This window comes from Bombus pyrosoma, linkage group LG9, assembly GCF_014825855.1.
Source record: "Bombus pyrosoma isolate SC7728 linkage group LG9, ASM1482585v1, whole genome shotgun sequence".
NCBI classification, from domain to species: Eukaryota; Metazoa; Arthropoda; class Insecta; order Hymenoptera; family Apidae; genus Bombus; species Bombus pyrosoma.
In genome coordinates, this window is record NC_057778.1 from 5,704,622 (window position 1) to 5,731,052 (window position 26,431).

Here is a 26,431-nt window from a genome sequence, read left to right on the forward strand (position 1 = left end):
GTTTTCACGAACTTTCTAAAAGTCTGGAACGGTGAAGAAATTCATCTTGAAGATAAATCTAATTTGTTTACAGAGAGTTATTTCGACATCACGCGCGTTTCTTTTACAACTTTACACCACGTGTACACACCTTGCAATCGAAACAAGGTTGAATTCTACGATACTGGACCAAACTACCTGGACGTTTTAATAACGAGTCGAATTCCAGGCTCCGATTGAGGCCGAAATGTCAACGTCGCGTTAAAGCTATAATAGTTAGGTAAGGTAGCCGCCCGCGAGTTGCAGATCGTATCGGTTCACCAGGATTTATAATAGTCAAGGTGCAACTTGTACTTTCTATTCTTTCGACGATGAATTTTACGCCTGAAGCAACAACAGCCGGCTCTGACCATAGCACGAAAATTTATGTCTTTAGAATACACGGCTTTTAAATGTCCGACGTCGCGGTTATCTAGCGATTCAGCTTCGTCGACAGATTGTATCCCCTTCAACAAGGGACGTCCATTATGTCAACCGATTGTACTAATCTTTCGCTACGTTAGGTCATTAACGATCAACCAGCGAATGATGCATAAGTTACATAAACGTGATGTTACAAAAAAAAAAAATGTAGATAACTTACATTTAATGTAAGTTTTGTTAATGTATAAAAAACGTATTAGAATGGCAGATATTTTACAGAGACACGCGTTAATGAAACTGTGAATGCGCGTTTCTTGAGAGTTTGAAGATTTCAAAAATCTACAGGATGCAAATAATATGCAAAAGACGTAGAAAATATTCAAAGTAGAGAACTTATTATGACATTTAGCGATCAAATAAATCTCTACACAGATTCAATTTCTTTAATTATATTCATAGAAATATACAGTTGCATAAACATCTGCAGTCTATTGCACATTACAAATAGGAGGAGGCGATGACACCTTTCTTCATTTTCAGTAAATTAAACGAATATTCTGATTATTCACAATGCCAAATATAATGGACAATTTTTATTTTAGACCATTTTGATATATAATATTTTAATAAAATTAAATCTCTTAAATATAATAATTTCAATTTATATTCAATTTTAATTAAAATTTCGTGATCTCTGCGAAATACATATTCGTATTAAGTATCTAGTAATTTCTAAATATACTTTCAGATTGGTTTCAAATTTGACCAACATAATCATGACAGCCGTGTCTCGCTACAGAGCTACTGAAATTTCAAAATACTTTATATAACATACATAAAATATACGTAAAAGTTTTCCAAGCCAAATACTTTCGTAATCCACCTTAATATCTCGTTAGAAATTCGACTATATACGTGGTTGAGCTGATTAAACATGACTAATGACCCTTTGGGGCAACGCTTGCGAAACATCCGACCCACGCGTGTTTCTCGCGCTAAAACGAAACTTTCCTAGCCGTTTTGGATACACTTGGACAGAGGTTGCTCGGGGTAAAGGTAATAAATTGGATAGATGAAGCGATTGGGGGGAAACTAGTGGGTTTCTCGAAGAGAAAATTGCTAGCGTGTCATTGAATTGGTGTTAAGACTGATGTACACCCCCGTTTATAAGTATTAAGATTAGCACACTCCCTGACTCGCACAAGATGTCATAATCGATCCAAACTACCAAAGAAATAAGATTTCATAATCAACAAAATGCTCGAGGAAATTGTCAAGAGAAATTAATTTATCAGAATATGAGATGACAATCTGAGAATTTGTAAAGACTGTTTGAAAAGGTTACAAGAGGAACCTGATAAATCAAGAATTATATTTTGTGTTACGAAGTGCTACCTTTGCATTAGGTGTATAGGAAAATTATTATTTTAATATAATTATTCTATTCATATTTATATACGAAATTCGTCGTATCAGAAAACAAATGATATCGAAAGAAGGAAAAATACCAATGGTAACATCTCCATATCATCAAACAGCAAAATGATGCAATGAAAGAAACAAACTTCCGCCGAAAGTTGTTCCACGTTTCTGATAAGCAAATTTACATCAGTTAAAATAACAATTGAAACAAATATGTGTCGATAGAATCTGAACCTTGTGAGTACTGCAACACCAATAGCGTCATTGAACATCTACCTTCCTACTGTAACAAATTCTTTTCGAAAGAAATAAATCTTTTGTATAGTATATACAATATAATACATAATAATTATACATACTGATTAACAGCACTGACTAAAGTAACTATAGCAAATTAAGCACGTAGATGCTAATTAAATATTCATACATTTATAGAATACACGTAATTGTAGTTAAAAGAATAAAGAATAAATAAAAAAAGAATCTGTCCTTAAAAAAAAAAAAAAAAAAAATGAAATTAAACCATAATTAAGCATCCGATGTATTTAAGGAATCGTAAATTAGAAATCCTTGATTTTTCGAGCGATAATTGAATTAGTCTCTGCAAACGGTTGCCGAGGCGGATGACTGATGATCGAAAGCAACCACGCTACTACCATTTCGGCATCGAAAATTAACTAGGAACACGGCGGTCGCATTAGCATAATATTTAACGCTCGCGACAGATCCTGCTGGCTTACAAGATCGATCATCCGAGGAACACGACCGCCGCGGTTTCGTGTATCATCCAACTTGGTACCCTATGCGCTTTTCTTTTTCGTTTCACCGAAACCATGCTCGAACAAAGTGATACACCCACGCCGACTGTCGACCTCTGTCCCCTTTTTTCCCTCTATCTTCCCTTCGTTTCCTATTTCTTTTACCTTTTTTATTTTCAAACAAATGTCCCACCAATGCTCCGTAATAAATACTTGGTTCTTATACAGCGTGACCCATGAGAAAATCTTGTTCGTTTTCGAATGATATGATATATCTTATTTTTGTTCCTTTTATCCTGTACTCTTTCATTTTTTGCTTACTTATTCTTAAGAGCTAACTGACTCAATGACTTATATTTTACAACAAGTAAGTGTACTTGTTTTTTATATAGGGTGGTATGTGAAACAAATATCTTTTTATTTAAGTGAGACAATTCTGTCTGACGAGATAATTTTGACGTTTCTTAGTTATTCCTTTAGACTTTCGTTAATGTAGAAGCAACCTTTTGCGTTTGAAAGGAAATTACTCAGGAAGAGTATGAGAATATCAAAGACAACGCGAATCGTGATAAAAAATTGACAAGACTGTAATCTTCTACCGATAATGCGGATCACTAATTAAATAAAAAGAACAATCAGTAGTCCAAGAAGTCTTTCTACAGAGTCGAAACGATTATCTTGTATAATTATTATCTAGTTATACAACTAAGAGTAAGAACATAAAAAAGATGTAAAAGAAAAAGAAAAAAACGAGAATTAAAGTCTTACCGTGCTCATCAGGACCAAAATGTAGTGGAGTAAACCCTCGCCGTGGTACCTCTTCATCTCCGCGTCTGCCGCCACCATGATCTCGATGAAATATTCACTTGACAAGGCTCTACGTGGTCTCCAAGTCACGGAGGGATCCGATTCCATTTCCGAGTCTTGGCTATACTCTTCGCTCAGATCATTTCGTCTTTGCTCCACGGAGTAGTATCTGTAACATTTTAAACGGCCGCCTTCTTAGCTTTTGACACTGGAGAGGTAGGATATTCCGGATATATCAAGCATTCACACGGTCTCAGTGACTCATCCTGACTTATTGTCAATGTGATTTATCGTTAGGTCGAAAGATCATCTTATTTTCGAAGCTAGAAAATCCTTCTTTTAGAAGAGTATATCATTGAAAGCGAATTTATGGATCTTATTAATTTGTTCATTTTCTTCTTTCTACTGTCTATTGCATCGAGAAAATGATACTAATAATCATCGCTAGTAACTATTCTACTAAACACTATCAATCCACGTAATATGCAGAAATATACAGAACATCCAAAATGTAGTGCTCGTTACAATACACAGCCTGGAATTCATTTTTTTTTTAAATTACAAATTATAGGAATTTCGATCTCGTTTCAATCGTTCGAATTATAAAAATGAATTGAAAATATAAATGCCCCAATCATCACGTTCGTTCATATCGATTTACATTTTAAGATACAAAAGGGACGAAATAAAGGTTTGTACAGCGAGACACCAACGGAACGTTCGTGATGTAACATTAAGGTCTTAATTTCCATTTTCATACATGAAATCGCGATATGGACTCAATTTAAAATTCTGACTGGCTGGAAAGTTATTATTCCTCCGACTATTTCGCGCCCCATACTTCGCGAGAAAGCCGAGAAAGTTCGTTGAAAAGAAGGTGCAATTTTTTTCTCATTACTGCAACCGATGAACTATATTGCCTACCAAAAAGTACGCGAGACCATGTGATGTATGATTTCTTCTCATGACGCAAACAGGCAGGGATTAATGCGACGATCAGTCTCTGCCTGCGTTGAAAGTACTCATTTAGTAACTGTTTCTTGATGATAACTTACTGTCGTATCAGATATACTTCATTCAAACGTATCCTTAATTGACTATTTGTTACTACGGCCGAGTTGTTACGCCTGACAGGTAATTCTCGATGATATTGAAATACTTGGTGCATTCTAATTTATTTGTTATTGTCTATAACGATTTATCAACGCGCAGCAGCTGTACAAAGTGTCCGCATATATCCCCGCGTTCTTCGATCAAGTATTCTTTTAGTGAAATTTTGCGTTTCCATTTCCGCACAGAAATTTCTTTTAATCGGTAGATCTGCAGATATTTGCGTGACCAAGGGAGTGAAACTTAAGCGCAGATTTGTCTTATTCACCAATACGTATCCAATTATGTATTTGTATATTTCGTATATTTCATAATTGTTCTTCGATGGATGGTTAAATATTTTTAGCAGGTTCGATAATAAATTATTTAATTTATACTTGAAATTTTGATATGTGCGACTTTCGTCGTTAAAATAAATTGGAAACTGAAATTAAATTTCCCTTATAAGATTGAAAAACCAATCCATTTCCTCATCATCAATCACGATTGCTGATTTTCTGCGAATTTGCAATATCCACAACTTTCAAATTACGGATGCAAACATAGTCTTCCCGTAAAATAACACCACTTACGATTCTGAAATTTCGAGCGACAGTCTCTTTATTCGTCTCTGTATTCGTCGTTGACCATCGTCAATAATAATCGCAGAGAATGCACAGCGTCTATAATTTTTCAATTATAACAACAAATCTGATTTCCAACAGTCATCCATCATCACCGATGTTTCGCAAGGCACCCTTCCATCTGTGTCTTCCTGGAGTTACATCAAATTGCGTTTAAGTCCGCCCGGACATCCTCGAGAGAGCTTACGAGCTAACGACCAATCAAAGAAGCAGCTTAAAAAGAAACGGTTGATCACCTCTCGTACCTGGCGTTGTTTCGTAAAAAATTTCGATGCCCCTCGGCTTGTCCCACGAGTTGCTCGTACACACGGCCGTCCCGAGAATCTTCTACGTTCTTTTCCTCGGTTAAAGACCTGCGCTTGCGGCGTCGACCATCAAAGTAAATTTTACCCCTCGACGACTCTTCCAAAATTGGAGTTGCCGCGTTGTCATCTGCGAACAAAAATCAAACATAAATCTGATCAGTATCGAATATAAAAATATCGAACGAGAGATACAAAGGCGAGAATTTACGATATATTGCTTGCTTATATTACGAATAACTAAGCAATGGTCCGGTAGTTTTTGTTTCACGAAAAATATAACCGTTGATTTATGTTGCGAGGTGTATTCAAGAGACGTTGGTTTTTCTTTGCTCGATTTTTACGATGATTTACGAAATAAAGGGATTAATTTATATGACCAGGCATATAACAAAAGAGGAGCAAGATAGTCTGCTCTTGGAATAGATAATTTTCTGTAATTTGTAAAAACGTGGTGTTCGTTACGCCAGACCTTGTCACACTGCAAGTAAAGAACATTTCTATTTCGTGAAAACATTTAGATTTTGTATGATTTATAGAAATAATTTTTATATATTGCGCAACGTAGAAAGGTAGAAATATTAGAATCAAGGGAATATACTGAGCGTAAATCGCCACTTTCGTTACGAGCTTCAAGATCTCAAATCCTGAAACGTAAAGTGGAAATTAACGTTTCGATTTTTGGATAATTTCTCGATTAAATCTATGATGGGAATTTCGAATATCGGGCGCCTGCAATGAAGTCATCTAGATAAACAGACGTTCTACTCCATCTCTTTGAAAAGTGACTTCCGTCTTCTCGCGGACGTAAACTATTAATCATTCGCGAGATGAAGAAATGCACGTTCAAAGTGATCGAGTAAATCTACGTCGTTAGAATATCTTTCCTTTTCAAATTGAGGCACTTATACATATAGGGAAATGTGTTTATAATGGATTTAATATAGAAATTTTAGCTTCATACTTTTATCGAAATTGTAATTTCATATTTTTATGGAAACTTCGATCAAACGTTGATTCGTTTTTGCTATTTTTACGTTAGACGATATTCTTGAAGGAATTATAAATTATGTGGCTATGTGAGGTTTCTCTAAAAATTCTTGAAGCTAATAAAAATTGTTTAAATAATTCTAATATCGTATAATCGGAAATAGAAGAGTATCAAAGATAACATCGTAATCTTACCATCTTGGAAATTATTCGAAGGCATCTTCCACTTTAAAATTCCAGCTGTAAGACACGTCTAAGCTGGACATTTCAAAAATTTCGGGAACATTAACTTACGTAATCTCTGAAAGCTTCGAAAGTAATAAAACACTCGGAAACCCCGAAGTTCATAAAAATGCTGAAAATAATCTCTAAAACACAATCGTAAATCAATCTTCGAACGTTATTGGAAACACACTAGCCTATGTTTAATCTAATTACGCACGTGACTTCACCGCTCGATTTATTACGATAATATTTCCTTCGAATTGAAATTTTTAATGCCGCGATTAATCGTCGACAACGAGGAAAATGGAGGAAAGTAAAGCACAAAAATGTCGTTGTTTCGCGGCACATAAGGAGCCAGTTGAATTAATCGAAGACAAAAGGGGAACTGTTCGCCGCGCAGCTGTGAGTATATCGAAGAATCTTCGCAATGATTATACGCGTCTAATTGAATGTGCAGTTGACACTTTGAGAGAAATCGATATTTTCATACCGCTTTGCTCGTTCCTCGATTCATCTTGATATCCTTTCTGTCTCTAGATACTTGGCTCTTAAATCGCTATACTTTGTACGTAAGTCTAATCTCGCGGTGTCTCGATTTTCCTCTCGTTTTCTTATCGTTTAAATATTCGTATCGTTACTCTTCGTTCGTTCGTTATCGTGCTCTGACACGAATTTTCAAATGTCGATGTTAACAGATGTTAACAAAGATTATTTAAATTAATTGAATCTCTTAACACATTTCGTAAGTACGTGATCTAGAAAATGAAAAAATTAATCCATTCACATTGCAAGGTATATGAATCGATTTTTGTAGATTTGAAAGAATTCGTGAAACGGTTAAAATTTAATATGAAAAGATTTTTCTACGAAGCAAATCTCTACGTTAATCTCTATTGTTTTAAATGTTATGCATATAATGGACACAGTAATTAGTCATTCACAAAGAGGAAAGAATTTTATGTCAGTCGTTACATGCGCGTCGATGAATCACGGCCGAACGGTTGCTTAACGATTTCGTTAAATCGATTAAGCCTGGATCGATTAAGCATTCATCTGATCGTGTGTATGCAAGCCTCATGGTTCCGCGTACAGAGATTGCTGTATTGATAAACAGCAATGTCTGCAGCTCGTAACCATGAAATGGAAACCATGAAATGCAAACCATTCCAACAGATTTCTACCGTATCACACGCTGTTTGACGTCTGAAGGATCATTCCAAGTTTACGTGATTCACGCTTTATGCAAGTCTTACTAAGTTTAGTTTCTAACTAAGTTAGTTTCAGAAGAAGACAAATTATACTACATACTCGTACGTTGATTTTTTCATCAAGCTTATGTCTGTAATAAATGTTTTGTAACTTCTATATATATATTTCGTACGAATTTGTTCTAAATTTTAGCAACGTCTTTAGCATAACCATAGTTATGTCTCATGGCTTTATCACAGCGCTAATGAAATTTCAAAATGTTTCGTACAACACACACAATGAATTAATAAAAGTTTACTATTGTATTCAAATACTTTCATTAGCTACTGCATATCGATGTGCAGTCATCATTGTTGCGTGTGCGTCGTGATCATCGATGTCCTAGCGGCATTCATTGTTTTTTTTTACGATTATTGACATTCTCGTAAGTACTTGCATAGTACAGATACTTTCGTTTCAATCTCTGAAACTAAAGTCTAAGTTATATACATAATGTAACATGTGTTCGTGAGAAAAGATTGTTCCTGAACAATTATTTGAACTGTAAAAAGGTGATCGATTTATTTATTCATACTGATCTCTAGGAAAATGGCGCTAAGTGTAAATTCAATGTTTGTAATAATTTTCTAAAAATATTGCAGTGTATGAAATTTATGAAGATCGTAGGAAGATGATATATTTCTCACGAACGATCAAATTTAATTCACCTGTAGTTAATAATCCAAAAATTGTTTACTAGTACAAAGTAAGATTAATAAATCGGCTCTGTCGTTACAAAATTCTTTAACAAATTTTTGCATGATAAAATTTTCCAAAGAAAATGTGTCTCACTAAAAAATTCTACAATCTAATGTACCATTGGACACTTTAACGCTAAGCTTACCAAGCCCGGTCAAACGACCGGCTTCGAAATTAAATTTAAAATTGCACATTCGTTTATCTAACTTTATGCAAATTCTTATATTATCTAATTAGTCAGTTTCTCAATTTTTGTTGATCATTTGACCAGACCTGGTTTGAAAACATCTCTGCCATGACAAAAACATCAAGAAGACTACAGTAGAAACTGCAAGTTAAAAGATTCTCGCATGAACGATCTCGCAATGAACATTCTCGCAAGATCATCGCATGAACAATGAATAATAAATTTTCTAAATTCCAAAAACGAATCTCCTGTATTATAAAGGGCAAATAACGATAGTAGCGTACACGAAGCAAAAGACATCGTTCACGTATGCACGATATAATATACCAGTCGACAACCGTGAAATCGAAATTCCCATAAGATACAAACCTACGACGCATTCAAACGTATAATAATAACAATAACCAGCCGGTCATTACGCTAAATGGCGAACAGATCGCCTGTTCAACAGAAGCAGCCCCTTAACGAACCAGCAAGTCGACGATATAATTCGCTAACGACATAATAACGCGTCCCATGGACGAGCAACCGAAAGAATCGCGATAGAGGAAGAAATTCTTTCGAAAGAGAGCCTGCGGGCATCGCGGAGCCGCGTCTCGACGCCAGGCATCGCGTCTTCAATCGTCGCAAAAAAACCACCGTACAGTCCTTTACGTTGCGGTAGGTCCACGATGGAATGCGCTTTCATTCCAATCGTAATGACAGCTTTATTGCTCGATGTAATTGCCATTATTATGCCTGGACGAGATTGCTCGTACACATTGTTCCGCGTGACTATCATCGTTCGACGAACGGAAATATCTTTGTAATTCGTGAGAGTTTTTGTTTGGCGAAATGATACTGACACGAGTAATTAGATCGATGATCATTGCGCGTGTATCTTTCCGTAGCCACGAGAATGCAGCAAGCTGCGGATATTTATGCAAATTCGCGCTTTTACGAAGACACGGCGGCGGATAAAGGAAAGATTAAATGACTTTAATCTTCATTTTAATCAATACGCCATACATTCTGGTAAATTTTACGCTAAAAATTCTTCAGGATGTTGATAACAGTTATCTGCTTTGTGATATACAGGGTGTTTCGTAACACGTGCGATTCACGTTTCACAAGAGGACAGGAGACACAGACACGATGATAAAGGTTCGTATTAACACGTGTCTCCCCTATTTGACCATGTGCAAAGTTATAGTCACTTTTGTGTTGCGATAATTCGCGACAGTTTTATCTCCGGAGAAGGTGCTCGTAATGGCCACCCTCGTCGGTTTGCACGCAAGCTTGCAGTCGTCGTGCCAAAGAATTTCGCAATCTTTCAGGAATTCCAGGTGTATGTCGAATAATGCAGACCAATGGTAGCCATTTCGAGTATTTTCTACGAAGCTAAGCAATTGCGTATTATTGAAACACGAAAGTTGCTATAACTTTGAGACATGGTCAAACAGAACACGCGTTTACACGAACCTTTTTCATCGCTTTATGTCTTCTGTCCACTTCAGAAGCGAGTTCCACATGTTACGACACACCCTGTATATTACATTTATTCGTTGCTCTTATTAAATTTAAATCCATTTTGTAAAATTACCACCCCTTTTTATGCTTCTTATTTTATAAACTTCCTTCTTCTATTCGTCAGTGCAATTAGAAAAATGGAACTTAAGCAGAAAATCATTTTGCATACTAAGTATTACGTATTGTATATCTTGCAAACGTAAGATAATTGGCAGTCTGATTATACTAAAACATCTATACAATATATTTGCGTCATAGATTAAGATTGCAATTGTTGTGCCTACGAACGTGCCAGTACGCGATTCAATAGAATACGAAACTTTGTAACTTCGCATCGTAAACGTCTCTTCAATCTTGCACGATAGGAGCTTCGATAATTTGATGCAACGTAAATCGTTGCATTTTAGACTCGTCCCAACAAGAAGCATTTTGAGTACGTTTCAAGCTGGCAGCTTGTTTCTAGCTCTCATTTCGATGTCGGGAGTCATGTTTCTGCGGTCTGTTAGCGTGTTCCGGCACATCGGGCCTTTTAACAGCCATTAGGGCGCGGCTTTTGTCATTCTAATTTCAAACGTGCATTCCTTCGCCGATGCCAACTGCTTTTTCGTTGGCTTCGGTTGCTACACTTATAACACAGGGTGTGCCCTGACACTGAATGACAAACGAGAATAATGCAAGAAAGCCGATCGTGAAAATATTTCTGTTCGCGGAGAAAGCGTCGACTGTGGAAAGTTGATCGATTTAATTTCTCTGATAGACGAACTTCTGTGCAAGCTTTTCCAAGATCTGTGTACATAAATCTGTAGAAAGGATGTATCGTAACACGCGGGGGCCACTTCAGGACCGGATAGGAGACACAGAAACAACGAAAAACGTTCGTACGAACGTGTCACTTATCTGGCGCCCTTGTTTCAAAGTTAATTGCCATTCTTCTGTTTTCATATAGATATATCGAATACAAATATATACAAATGCTGGAAATGTCTATCCTCGGTGCGTATTATTCGACACACACCTGGAAATTTTGAGAGAATGGGAAATTCTTTGATACGACGACTGTAAGACACGCAGACCGTGGCTATTTCGAGCACTTTGTACGAAGGTAAACAGTTGCGGATTATTGAAATACAAAAATGGCTACAACTCTGAAACAAAGTCAGATAGGACACTGTTCTTTCTATGAACGTTTTTCCTTATTTTCGTACCTCCTGCAGTGGATCCCACACGTTATGATGCACTATGTACATAAAATCTGTTCATCACTCAAACCTGCCAACGATCTTCCGAGCAGGTATATCCGAGTCTCTAAATATCCTCAAACTTTCGTATAGCTTGCAGCGTTTCATAAAAATTCTCCACGTGCTCTCAGAAAATTCGAAATATTCCTAAAAGTCTCTAGAGACTTCTAGATCTAGTTGAAAGATTTCCTCTATGACCTGCCAGAAACTCTGAATTCTTCCTAGATAGGAGATATCCCAAATAAATAAAATCCACGAAACAATCTTTAGACCCTGTGAAATGTATATCTATGCATCTCTAAGAATCGTTACGATACAATTTTCAACCTTCCTGAAAGAAAGCCTCTAATGTCTACGAACCTCCTAACGGTTGAACTTCTCGGAACCTGTTGATCTTCAGAGAACATCGCGTTCTTTCTACCGAAAATGTCTTCGCCTCCTATCTCTGCTCTTACCGAAAATCCAGAGCAAAGGGAAACCCATCCCGAGAGAATTCCGCCAAGGTGTTCAAAACACCATGTACAAGCGGTATCTGTCTGTAGAGACAGCGAACGCCCACGCTTCGAGCGGCATTTGGCCGCGGTGCAAGAGAACGGAAGGCGCCTCTCCCGCGAGATAATAGAAGCGGCGGGTGCGTGCAGCCTATTTGTCGTTGGTTTCGTGTCCGTGGCCGCGCTCGCTATGTTTTTCCCAAGCTGGATCTCGATCAAGCCCCGGGACCAGGCCTGGCGTGCACAGCCTTTATCCGCGTTATTGTCACGCGCCGTGCCTCTCTAACGTTAGTCAGCCGGCCAACATTCGCGGAAACCGGAGAATAAATCGCGGGCCACGACGTAATCGCGATCGTCCAATGGTATTCCGGTTCGAGGAACCGACGGGAGGATTTAATTGACGTTGGAATTCCTTCGCTCGACTCTGTTCTTGCTTTAGGTGGAAAATGGTTGACGACCAGCCTTTTTCCGGCTCCAACACGCAGAGTGACTTGTCTAGCGGTAGTTGCTTATTAGATAAATCTGGATTGTCCAACGCGGAGTAGCGGGTTTGTCGGTTGAATCGATTAGCGAGATACGGATCGTTCTTGAAGGAATTTTCTCGGTTAGCCTGTTAAGTGGCCTGTGCTTTGGTCGATCGTGCGAGAGATTGAGCGGAGAATAGAGGCGTGACTGGGGGTGTTTATCAGATTTACAAGTTCCACTGAATAGGTTTCTTCGTTTGGTAATGACGCGGGATTCTGTGCTGTATGTGGGTGGATTCTGTTATGGAAGCATTGGGATAGAGTAAACCAGGGAGCCGAAGGAGAGAATAGCCGTAGGGTTTTGGTGTACGAGCGATTTACATTTTTTAAATTTCTATCTGCTCGTGCATCGGCGTATATTCAAACATATTTTACGTCTAATATTCTCCTGCCGAGCTTCTCCAATATTTTCGTCTTCCTATTTTCTGAAATAACTAAACTTTGAATTGACCTTCCAATTACATCGTAAAAGCTAATATTTAATTCTAGAGCTCTAACAGTTTTAACTAAGACCTTTACATATACATATTTACATATACAAACAGAAATATGTGCATAATTCAAATTAAAAATTCCCAAAGTTCTAAGCAATTTCCCTCTTTAACATCTCCATCTTCCTAACTTCCAAAGTAAGTAAACTTTACGACTAGTCTCTCGAAATTAATGTCTAAACCGCCTGACACATCTTCATAAGTGGAGGTTCGCGACTGATAGGTGCATTCTAACAATAAGCGCCTCGAAACGACGGAAGAATGGTCGAACGAAGGAGGAAGAAAAAGCAGAATGAGTTATGACGATGGAAAAAAGTTTCGACGCGGAACTCTTACTTTTCTTGCGCCTCTTCAAACGACTACCCTTTCCTGTAGAACGTGTTAACACGTGTAAAGGAACGGATGATTAATTAAACGGAGGGCGAAGACATAGCATGGCACGTCAGAGTGAATGATCGTGAGAGTGGTATCTGGTGGTTTCTTGCCCAAAGGACGAGAAAAAGGGCCAACCCTTTCGTCATGGATCGTACATCATCCGTCGAAAAATCCCTAGACCGTTGTTCGTACCGCGATTTCATCGTCAGAGGCACTTGCCGTGTGCCGGACGAATAATGGCCTTAAGACGGTCCCGATGAATGCCGGGGCTTATAGACTCGTTCTAACGAAATTGATTCATTCGCCGACCGACCTTTTTATCGAGATTTTACGGAATTTCTGCCGCGTATCTAGCGATATCGTCGAGTTTGAAACGTAGCTGAAATTTGCAAAGATGTCACGAAAAATGATTTCTACCATTGTAACGTAATCAAATTTAAACGTTGTAAATTAAATATATGTATATAGTATAAACGTTGCAAATTAATTCTTAAATCTTACGAATTATTAGTTAAAGAGAAATAGTTTGATAAATGAGGATAAACCAATTAATTGTCGAAATGAAATGTTACACAGTTGAGTATTATTTCAATTATATTTTTAATTATAGCATCCATTAATTAAATAGAAGTGAAATTTTTCCCATTTAGAACAGTGATTTCCTTTTTCTCGTCACGCGTGCAACACTGAGAAGCGATTGAAAGATGGTGGAATTCCACGGTGAGGATGAGTTCGGTGGTAAGCGGCCGGTTTCATACGGGCGCGGTGATTTATTCGTAGATTTGAACCAATCGCCATAGGGGTTCTGCCGTGTATAAACCTGCCTCCACGTGAAATTTATTAAGCATGCACGGTCGTCCGGTTTCTTCCGTTCGACGCCACAATGCAGAACGTATTCGAAACGACTTCTGTCACGACCGATTCCAACGAGCCGCGTGAAATTATTCAACCTATCGCGCTCAGCTATTTCCACGATAAGTTCGCGTTCCATTGCTTCGATACGGTGTAAAATTAACGAGAACGAGAAATTTCACCTCTGGAATTTTTGCTTATTCTGGAACTTTTCGAATTTTCAAAATTTCTGCAGCTTTCAAAATATCGGAAATCTTGCAAATTCCCAAAATGTTTAAATCGTATAGAATTGACGGGATCTTCGTATAGCACAATTTTAGTTAATTATTTAGTATAATTTTTGATTTCACCAAATCCTCATGTAATAGAAAATTCAATTCACAATTAATGCTAAATAACTGGTTCCGTAAATACAGAAAATGTCTTAAAAATGCGTCTGGAAAAATAAGTTGCATCGCACTAATAGTTTCTTATAATTGATGAAAAAAAAGAACAAAGTATATATATATAAATTGAGAAAATTTAATAATTAAATTAAATCAACTAACTCCACAATTTTCGTGTCGATAATTTCATCGATATCAATACGTTTGGCGCAAAGATTAATACTAACGAGAGAAGGCGAACTTTCTAATTAATCTCCGCCTCGTACGCCATACACGTTCCTACGTTATACTTACCAATTTTTCTCGAAATTAAGCATCAACCATGAACGATTTTAATCGATTTTAAGGACGATCAAATTGGCCACGTCCGCGTCGTTGCTCCACGCGAAGCAACGAAACAGCCCGGTTCTCTGCTCGTCGTTTCACGTTTATATTTTCCCGCGTATGTTTCATCGCAAATCTGCCCGCAAAACGCGAAGAGCAGCAGAAAAGTAAATTACGGATGATACGAACTTTCACCCGAAATTACAGCGCGCAACGTAACTTTCCAGCAATTATCGGGCGTTCAGCGAGTAACATAAGTGTCCGTGTATAATTTGTATAATCGAAAGTTGCGCGATTTTCGTCTCGATGGATCGTGGATAAAATAAAAAGTTAAAAAAAAAGAAAAAAAAGGAAAAATATGGGAGAATGAGAAAAATTACGAAAAAAAAGGGGAGAAAAGATGGTAGAAAACGGCGAGACTCGTAACCTTTCGCGAATTATTAAGTCATTGGTAGCGAGATCGTGATGGTAGGATGGATCGTAGCGAGAGAAAACATCGATCGATCGTTCATGGATCGTCAATTAATAACACGGAAGCGGCTCTCTAATAACACCCTTCGTTCAAATATTTTCCCGCCATAATTACGTCGTGAATGCATCAACGAATCGTTGAATCGGTCTATTAGCGTCGGTGTGGATGTTCCTAATGCGGGCTGGAAACCGGTAATTATCGCGATAACTCAAGTTTCTAACATCCTCCCAGCGAGGTGTGGTGAGTCAGTTCGTTGGAATGCTTTGGATGTTGCAACTATTATTTCGTTTCCGGATATATCGAGTGGTTTTAAAAGCAACTGAGTTCCTAAGTTACGTTAAATTTAGTTTAAACTAAACGAGACGATTATATCGTTGTTCTATGAGCATTGACAATTTGTTAGAATGTCGGAATATTGGTGTAAAGATTTTATTTCATTATGCATTTAATTTTATGTTACCATGCATCAAATGTTTCAGGAATAATTAACTGGTATTGGAAACATTGCATGTATTGTACCCTTTACTTGAACTTTACTTGGATTAAATGCAATTTACGTTTAAAACTAAATCTATAAATCGAATGAAATTTGAATAAAAATAATAATTTTGGATTTGTTATAGTGCGATTGCAATTAAAATTCTAATCGAGCTGACTCCTTGTTAACCTACGTTTAAATCGAAAGTATGCAAGAATATAATTAGAAAATTCTTTTAGACCAAGTTCAATTTGAAGAAACGTTTTGAAAGGAACAAAGATTCCAAAGTCTGCGTTAAAAGAAGATGCCAAAAGAAACGAAAAAATAAAGCATAAAGTAAATCGCTTACATCACGAACACTTTCACGTCTCAATATTACATAACAATCGATGCAATGCGATTTCCAGATGATGGTATCCAATCAAGGATCAAAAGATCAAGAGATCAAGATGATCATGCGAACGAAACGTGTCGAGGTGGCGTTAACGCCTTCGACCTTAGAGACGTGATAATTTTTGAAGCTCGCAACTTTCAAATCCTCAAGTTTCGAAATCATTAAAATTGTCAAACATTTGAACGCTTAAGTGTTCAAAGTTTCAAATTTCCAAACTTGAAATTTTTGCATTTCCAAAGCTGATAATTTCTTAGCTTCTGAATTTTACAGCATCCAAACTTTTAAACCTTTAAGTACCTAAATGTCCGAAGCTTCAAACTTGAAATTTTCGAATCTCTGAGACTTACACAATTCTCTAACTTTCGAATTTTGAAACTTCTGAACGTTCAAACCTTCAAATACCTAAATGCCCAAAGTTTCAAACTTTAAATCTTTGGATCCCAGAAATCCACAATTCTCCGACTTTCAAAATTTCAAGCTACCGAATTTTCAAACCTTCAAACACTCAGATTTCCAAAGCTCCAACCTTGAAATTCCTCCACCCCTCGAGTTTACGATTCTCTAACTTAACAAACTGAAAGCTTCCGAATGTTCTACCTTTCGAACGTTCCAATTTTCGAATTCTTCCCTCTTCTCAAACTCTTCGATTTCCAAACTGTCAAAATCTCAGTCGAACATTCCGAAGTTCAAATCGTCAGAACTAAAACTTTCTCAAAGAGATCGAAGTTGTGATTTGTAGTGGACAAAGTCGACGCATCGTCGATTTCCGTGTATTTCGAACATAATAAAGCCGATAAGCTGCGCGAGAAGGTCCGAACGGTAATCATGGAAGGTTGTACTGTAATGTCTGTCATTTCGTTGCTAACCCGTAATAACACGACTTCTACCTTCGCGATTGTCGGATCGTGTCGCGATCCACGAGATCAAGATCGAGAACGGCGAGAGGGGAGAGAAAGAATGGGCCCTGTGCTTGGAGCGGAAGAGGGGAGCCGAAGGGCGCGGCGTGTACGTTCGATCTTGATCATCGTGTCCGTTATTCCGGGACGATCGCGCCGAGTCAATGACTTTTGCATATCTCTCGATCGATCTCTTCGCTTCGTCGTTCGGTAGAGAGTTGTTGCTTCTTCTTCATCGATATCCACGTGGTCGGCGCCCAGCTGTCTACTGAGAAACGTTTCACTGAATTTGGCAAACCTGCTTGCGATCAATTTTTTGTATACTGAGAATTTCATTTTAATTGATTAAATTTTTACTCGTACAATTTTATTTGATTTTATTTCATTTTAATTCCTTACTATTCGATGGATAATTGGATCGAAGTTGAAGGTCTTCGAGGGATGATTATGCTTGTAGTTGTCTATAGTCGAATTTAATTCTATTAAATTTTCTAGTTATGCATTCTAATTCGTTGCCAACGTTTTTTGACGTACATATGCTTTGTAGGAATATTTAATCTTCAATTATAATCGAGTTTCTCTTCTATTTGATTCTAATTTACTGCTGTCAAACGGAGAATCGGATCAAGATTACTTTTATCGTAAAATAGAAGAATCAATAAACTACATATATAGCTATTACTGTTCGTATGTGTTCGAATTTTAGTCGATCCATAACGACAGTAAGAAATAAAGTTTACAAATCAACGAACCAAGCGATATTTTCGAAAAATATCAAATAAAAATAAAAATACCATTCCAACTGAAAATCATTCCACCTTTCATCGGTTGCATAATCGATCGATCGTTCGTTGTCGCGTATCATCCAACGTAGGTTCGGTCATTGGCTTGGTCGTCGCCAATATAGTGTACCTATACGAGGTTAGAAGCTAGCCTAAGCGCGATTATTAGTAATTACCGAGATAGCCTGGGGTCATCGCGCCATCGTACACGGCCGCACACTCTTTCCGCCCGACAGTTTTTCTTCGCTCGTCGTTAACCCTTCGTTTGAAAAGGATTCGATCAGAGATCATTCGGTTTCGAAAGGCCACCCTCGAAGGGCACACGCCCTCTTTGCGCAAAGAAATCTTCGCATCTCACCACGCCTTCCATTTAACCGGGCGCTTCTTGCCCAAGGTGCTTTTTGCAACTCTGATTCCATTCCATCCGCCTTCTTTTCTTCTTTCGTTTCACATCCACTTCGTTTTATTGCAGGCTCCGTACTGTTCCATTGCATGTCGATTCGGTTTTGTCAGATAATTCGGTCGGTCGGTTTCTTTCGTTTTGTTCTGGCTTGTTGAGAAGGCGGTGCGAGAAGGGTTGACCGAGAATTCAGCGCGTACTTTTTGGTTGAAGTTCTTGCAATATGTTTAGTATTTTTCGAGTATTTTATTTTTCTTCAATCTTGCTGATAATTTGTCAACGTATTAATGGCTTGCTTATTCCATTACATGTAAACTGTAATACGTTAAGTTGAATCGAGTGGATGAAAGGGGTGGCCGAGGTTTGAAAAGAATCCAATCAACGATTTAGAAAGATATTTGAGTTCTTGGATTTTGTTAGTAGTTTGACGGAAATTCTTTGTTGTTCAACTGCGTGTTCTTCTGGTTTCTTTGAATAATTCATTTGTTTGCTAACTCTTTCTTGTTCGCTCAATGAGCGAAGTAACTGATAAAAAATTGGTGTAAATTTGCCACATACTTTCTGACTGAAGTTTCAGAATCCATTCCACTTTATGTCTATCTAATTTAGTTGTAGATTATTTTATGTGTTTTTTATTTATTAAATCAAAGGTATTAATCAAGGCTCGAAGTAAAGCTTCTTAAAGTAAAGTATCTTACGTGTAATTGAAGTTTCTGTATACGTTTAATATCGAACTATTCCTTCGACAATTTTTTTAATACAATTATTAAAAATTACTAAACTACTTAAATTTCCTTGCAACATGTTTTTCGAGCGTTTTACAGAAGCCTAAAAGAAAAAGATTATTCGCGAAAGAGAAGAATTTTCTCCACCGCCGCAACTGTTCAATAGAAGCAAACAATATCATTCAAAAAATTGCTTCAATTACATGCACGAACCCTAATAACAACGGTGATTTTTGTTCCTTCGAATGCGAAACAAGCTCCTCTGTCATCGTTTTCATGCGTCACGCAGCTTTACCTGTTTCACCCGCCTTTTTCTTCCCTAAGTTAACCAGGAGATTTCAGTTTATTGCTCGGAGGTGCAGAAGGGCTGGTTTCTCGTTCGAAATTCGCGCGTGATTACAGGTTCATCGGCTTAACAGGTTTACCATGCCTCAGGCCCGATTCCAGCCTGTGCCAAAGGAAGGAACGAGCCATCGACCAGAGTATCGAGCCCACGACCGGCGCGGATCCTCGATCGATCGCGATCTACCGCCCACGTGCCTCTTCTACCCAATGCGTATGCCGCTTCGTATATATCCTTGCTTGTCATGCAACGTTTTGCTTTTGTAATTTTGTAAAGGACTTTTGTTCAAATATCTTGGAAATGTAAGCAATTTTTTTTTTTGAAATTATAATATCGGCTTGCAGTAACGAGTCCATTCGCGGGAGTAATTTTTTGAATTCTTCAAGTATCTTCGAAATATATTTTTCAATTTTGCACACCTCTTTCAGGCTCGTAAAGGAACTTTTTGTTCAAATATTTTGGGAAAATTTGGATTTTTTTTTAAGTAATATTTTTAAATTAGTTGGTGTTGGATAATAGTAGTTAATAATTATCGTAGTCTATTTGCGAGTAATTTTTTGAAACAAATAAATTCCCCTGTTAATATCAATATTTGAACTTCGAATTACTTTGACAATGTAAAATCCAGCTAAATCGTCGATCTGAACGTCACGTACACTATTCTTGGTATAAACGTTAGAATACTCGAAGGTAAACTTCTATCTATTTAAAGTGATCGATGATTACAACACAACTTCCGGGGTAAGGAAATCCCAACTCGGAAGGTTCCTAATGCTAATATTTGCAAGATTTACTACGCTAATATTATCGATTTTCTACTTTAATAAATTCGTTAGTTTCCCAATATTTCTTTTCTACTTTAACAAACCTAAATCCAGTTTAGGGTCGGTTATATATAAATCGAAGCAGAAAGATATTCTACTCTTCCTTTCACTTATCTATTTGCTTCCTCCTTATTGATGCTTTAAAAATTTCTAAAAACACCTTACGATATTACATTTTCATGCTACAAAGATTTAATTAATATATGTAATTCAACTGTCAAATAGAGAAAAAGAATACAAAGAAAACGTAACAATATCAGAGTTAATAGTAAATCTAATTAACAATAATCAGTTAATAGTAAATCGTAGATAAAACCGATAGACGTTCTTATTAAACATTGTATCTTACGTGTTGAAAAATAAAATTGCAGCCAGATGCTTTTAAGTGTGTATTTTACGTGTTATATTTGTTAAATCGATATCTATATGGATATTAAGTTCAAGTGAAGTACATACGCATAGTTAAAAGATGTATTCACCAACTACATTTCTATTCGAGAAACGTAGGTCGTTTCTATTCGATGGCCTACTATTTATGCGTCGCTATACTCAACCGATTGTTGTGATTTATTATGCTACTCCGTTCTTTTATAGATTTTATCCTAATTATACAAGATCGTAATTGACACTCAGCTGGGTAATAAAATATCCCATTACAATCGGAGTACAATCAACCTTACAACGTCACAGGAAGTACGAACGAACGTATGTTACAAGCAACCCAAAACCATAAATCAATTACATCATTCAGCTCTTTGCAAACACACCTACATCGCTATTAAAATCTCATTCACACCGCCATACTCGCAACCCACTTGATTGTCTAGTACTTTCAGCATGCCTATTCTAGTCCTGTTGATTTACTTTACATCTTCTGTTCAGTGTAAGTTACACGAATGACCGAACACAAATAAATAATAAATACTAGAAAAATAAGATATTCCATTGTTTAATCAGGAAAATGGACCAACTATCGTTGTATTACCTATTGATCAATGATTTATCAATAATTTCGCAAAAAAAAGGTTTTTGCATAAGACGAAGAAGACGACGATTTCTCGCTGAATCAGATTAGTAAAAATGTTCTTAACATGTACTTAAGATCGTAATAATCAAAGCTTAATCAATCGATCACTACCATTCCAACATCTTCAAACTTTGTTCCAAATAGACACCGCGTAGAAATATAGGTACAGAGGCTCCATATTTCTATAATCCGTGATTTCTAATTTTATAATTTCATGTTTCTACTATTTTCGCAGATTCTCCCATTCGTCGAATTTTCTAAAGATTGTACTCGAAGGCCTGAAATATTATATTGGGTTGGCAACTAAGTGATTGCGGATTTTGTCAATACCACGTAACGGCAAAATCCGTAATCACTTAGTTGCCAACCCAATATAACTTTCAACACACTCGCGAAGTCTCTACATTTCCTAAGAAACCTTAAAATTTCTTGAAGTTTCCCGAGGATTTCTCTGAAACTTTTCAACATCTCCGAATAAGTCTTCGACTAAGTATATTAAATTTCTGAAGCTTCCTGGAAGTTGGCCAAATGTTAACGATATTTCTAAAATCTTCTCATTTTCTAGATCTTCCAATAATCTTGGAACTTGGCGAAACGATCTCCTAAGAACATTGCACTGTAAAGCATCGTCACGAGACCTCTCGACAACCAACAACGACGATATAATCGAATTCGTGGAGCTCGCTCGGAAAACAAGAAACGAATGCGCAACAAGGTGCGAATAAGAAGCGATAGAGGGCACGAAGTATTTGAATCGAACGTTAAACGCCTCATAACGCGATAAGTCCGATGCTCACGGGGCAAAAGCAGGGCAACGGCCATCGTGAAAAGTCACGGTCTATCGTGTAGATGGTCGCGACGTGGATCGTGACCTAATCTCGTTTCAAAGCGAAGGGCGTAACCGTGGCGCGGATCCAGCAAAGTCAGAGGGAAGAGGCATTAAAGAAGTTGGTCCCGCGGCGACGACCACCTGTACCGAAACAGGTTCAGCCATTTACGGATCCCCCCCAGGCGAATTCTGACGTTCCATCGAGACAGCTTGGCGACGTGCTCGCCTCGTCCGCGAGTAACGCTGTCCAAATCTGCGTCTCTGCACGCGCGTCCGACCACCTCTGATCTCTGCGTGCTCGTGCATTTTCGCGCGATGTCCTCTCGAACAGGTGAATGCGAGATTCGAACAACGAAAAGTAACGAACGATGGTCTCGTGAATCTAGAAAATTGCAAACCTAATCTTTTTTTCCATGTTCGAATAATAAAATCCTTGACGAAGATTTTAGGAAGAAATTAAAATTCAATCGAAGCTACCGTGGCAACTTTCCTCTTCCTTTCTCCAAGTCTACTTAATGTTGTTACTTTCTCATTCGTTGCAACCGATAAAGCCTTGTAAGAATCTTTACGCGCAATATCGAAATATGAAATTACTCGTGTCGATAACGATTCTTCCATTTCACCGTGGAAACTTAAAAAGAAGAGAACGAGTTGAAGATTACCCAAGGGTTAAGTTTTCTGTTAAGGGTTAAGGCTTCTGTTTACCTAACATCTCTAAACTTCCGAAACTACTAAACCATCAAAAATTACTCCCACTCTCTCTCTCTCTCTCTCTCTCTCTCTCCTTCTATATATCTCCTTGTCCATGGGCACGAAATCTCCCTGTTCTTTTATTGCAGCTTGTAAAGGGCCACCACCCTGCAATATCTCTTCGATAAACACACAAACGATTCGGCCAGGGTCGCATGTTAATACCAGTGGAACGTGGTGGTGCGCGATAAATTTCGTCAGTAGTCGAACACGGTCCGTTTATTTTTCCTGAAAAATGACGAAAGCCCCAAAGCGCTACTCCGGAGGTGAGCCTCCGGTCTTCGACCGCGTAGGGTTAACGTTCTTTAAATTCGTACACACGCGCTAGGGAGATGATCAAGGTCCCTGAGATTAAAAAAAATATACCAGCAACCATCAATTAACCACGCTGCTGATTCCATAAGCAGATGGAAGCGTGTGTCAGCGAGAAATCTTCATCATGGCGTCTCTGATGATAAGGAGCTTACGATATATTTGACGATTACAGATTAAAGTAGTTCGAGGGAGATATAATAAGAAATATAATTGTAAATGTAATAAACCCAAAACCAAATATAGCGAAATATAAGTATGATATAAATATGATATTGTGTAATAAGAGTTTCAAATTTTAGTACATTATGCCTCTCTTTGATCTCTCCTTATGTTTCTCAAAAAACAAAACTATCCAGAAAGATGTGTATCTGTTATCTAATTAACAATTAACCGACGAAATAACTAATATGTAAGAAAAATAATTTTTTCACAATCCGAAGAAAGATTTAACCCTGAAAATAAACTTTAAAGTAAGTTAAAATGAACTTTGAAACAGAATTGATAACTCTTGAGCCTGTCCTAAACTTGTTCATAAATGAACTTGTTCATCAAAAACTGACGAAAATAATTCGTAATTTTCCCTTTAATTATCAATTTTCTATATATTTAAACGCTTCTAAAGATTTTTACGTTTTCCTCTGTGGTGTCAATTAGGCGTCCTCTTAAGAAGCATCTCTGTATCGTCGTTTTGTCGAGTGAAGATGTTACTTCTAAACTATCGTGGTTAGAGATCAATCATTTACACAGCCATTCTCCTTTGAGATGAAGTCATAAATCACGCGGGACTAAGGATGCAATTTGTAAGCTTAATTGTATTACCGTTGAATCGTTGAAAGTTTCTAGAGTTCGGAGTATGAAAGACCTCGCCAAAATTAATTACTTTGTTCTTGGAATTTGATGTATCCTTTCGTGTTCTTTTATTAATGAGTCAGGCTATTGTTCATAAATCATCGTGGTTTTACATCAATCAGCCGTGAAACAAAAGAAAGAAAATCATAAATATCAGATGTGTAATCAAACGTATGAGTCGTGGATATAATTACATTAATATTCAATGAATGAAAGCTGTCAGACTCGACAACCTTTTGAAGTGGAAAATTCCCACTCGAGCGAAACAACCATCGAAGGCACATCGAGACCAAAAATCGCGTCCTTTTATGGATAACATCAAAGATACTTGCTAAAAGAACCGTGAAAGTGGAAATCTGATAGTTACTAACGTAGGCTGTACAGAATTGTCGGCATCCTAAATGGTAATAACGTTAATATCAGAAACCAAAAAGGGCACACGAATGCGTAAACACATTGATAAAATAAAAATAGTATACAGCCAGCTGTGGAAACGCGTAATCAGCACCAAATAGCGATGAGTCGCATAAGTGTAGATCCATGTATGTAATCGTTGGTAATGTACCGCGGGACGCGTAATATCCGGCAGACGACGCAAAGACCCTCTTGAAGACTTCACGTCAAGACCATGGAAATAGGACACCTCTTTATGTTCCCCTTTTATAGCGTCTGCATGGGAGCAGAGACGCTAACGAATGCAGAGACATAATATACCGTAGATTGACAAACAATCAGGAATTTATTACGAAAGGATGACATCACTATGACTTCAGGCAGCTGACTCGAAATTATTTGAGTACATGGAAGAGAAAGAATCATCAAACTCACCCAGCGACTAAGAGATATCTCGGAAGAAAATGAACATCCTATGCGTTGCTCGACAGCCTCGCTCAAATGCTCAATACTGTTACTGGACAGTATTACAGATAACACATAACATGTATACGATAACGCATGGGATTTGATCGACGACGATGACTCTCTACAGGATATCGTACGAAATATTTCGATCGGGCACACGATACACCTTCCCGGTAACTGTGTTATCACGGAATGCAAAGAAGAAAGTAAGGAATGCGATAACGAAAGAATCAGATAGCAACACCGAAGGTGCAGCACAAGCAGAATCCTCAAAGGAACTTCTCAGAACTATAAAGTAGTCATTCGGAGATCAACTACCAATGAAGCATCCCGCAATTCCACGTGCCAATCTTAAGCAGACCACCCTAATAAATTAGAACCCGCGCAGAGAAGAAATTCGTTCAAAAAGGATATGATTAGAACATGGAATAGGAGCCATCTTGCGAGGAGTTCATCCAGCTAAGAGGAACACATCTTCTACATGAGCCACTCCGAGCAAGTAGCTTGGGTATAGCTGGAGCATCTAGTCAGGAGCTACTTCTGCGCCTAAGACATCCTGGGAAAAGTATACGATATGCACGTTGCATGGTATCTAGACACATACTTAATTAGGACACCAACATTGCAAAAATAAAGGACTTTTGAAGCGCCCACCGTTAGGAAACCTTCTCAGACAAGAGCCATAGCTGATCGCTGCAAGGACGAAATGGCAACCATCATCGTTCAATACCACATACTATGCATCCTGATTAACCACAAATCCATGCAGAACCAGCACAGGGAAATTCAGGCGCATGCAGGAAACAGACAGGAAAATTCAGGCGTAGGCCGATAACAGACAGAGAAACTCAAGCGCAAACTGGAAACGGACAGGGGAAGTCAGACGCAGACCGGAAACAGACAGGGAAATTCAGGCGCGGATCGGAAACAGACAGGGTAATTCAGGTGCGGGTCGGAAACAGATATGGAAATTCAGGTGCAGGCCGACAACAGACAGGGAAATTCAGGTGCAGGTAAGAAACAGATATGGAAATTCAAGTGCAAGCTGAAATCGGACAGGGAAATTCAGGTGAAGGCCAGAAGCAGACGAGAAAATCCAGGCGCAGCTGCGGGTAAAAGACAAGGCTACGATGATGTGAAGCTTCAAGAGATCCGGTGTCAGGATCACCGGCACGCAAACACAGAACATCTCCCCTAATCGACTATCATCTAACCAGATAAAGAAATTCGAGAAGATCAATTCGATGGACGCGCCAGTGGATCAGCAGGGTCCAATATAAGCGATAATGCCATCGTCGGACCAGGCTGATCAAGGATGAGATTAGACGCAAGATCGAACGTTCGGAGGAATCAAGGTTATCGCAACTTACCCTTCTAACCGGCGCCACGAAGAACGACTGTATTATGACTGTGATGTTCTGGTAGCGTGTATGAGCGAATGAACGTATTAACACTTTGACAGCCGCTGTCACTTAGATATAATAATTTCGCTCGTCGTCGACTATTGTCACGTTTAAGTGACT

The 26,431-nt window shown here is 38.0% G+C and overlaps 1 protein-coding gene across 3 annotated transcripts in view; it reads right to left on the reverse strand.

Moving 5' to 3' along the window:
- The window catches only part of LOC122570646 (A disintegrin and metalloproteinase with thrombospondin motifs gon-1), a 176,326-nt gene that overhangs the window by 29,119 nt on the left and 120,776 nt on the right, over positions 1 to 26,431 (reverse strand). For all 3 annotated transcript variants that reach the window (XM_043733225.1, XM_043733227.1, XM_043733224.1), the window contains exons 7-8: positions 5,368 to 5,554; positions 3,351 to 3,558 (exon numbers count right to left, since the gene is read on the reverse strand). In XM_043733225.1, coding sequence (XP_043589160.1) covers positions 3,351 to 3,558; positions 5,368 to 5,554 — 395 coding nt within the window. The remainder of the gene's footprint in view (positions 1 to 3,350; positions 3,559 to 5,367; positions 5,555 to 26,431) is intronic.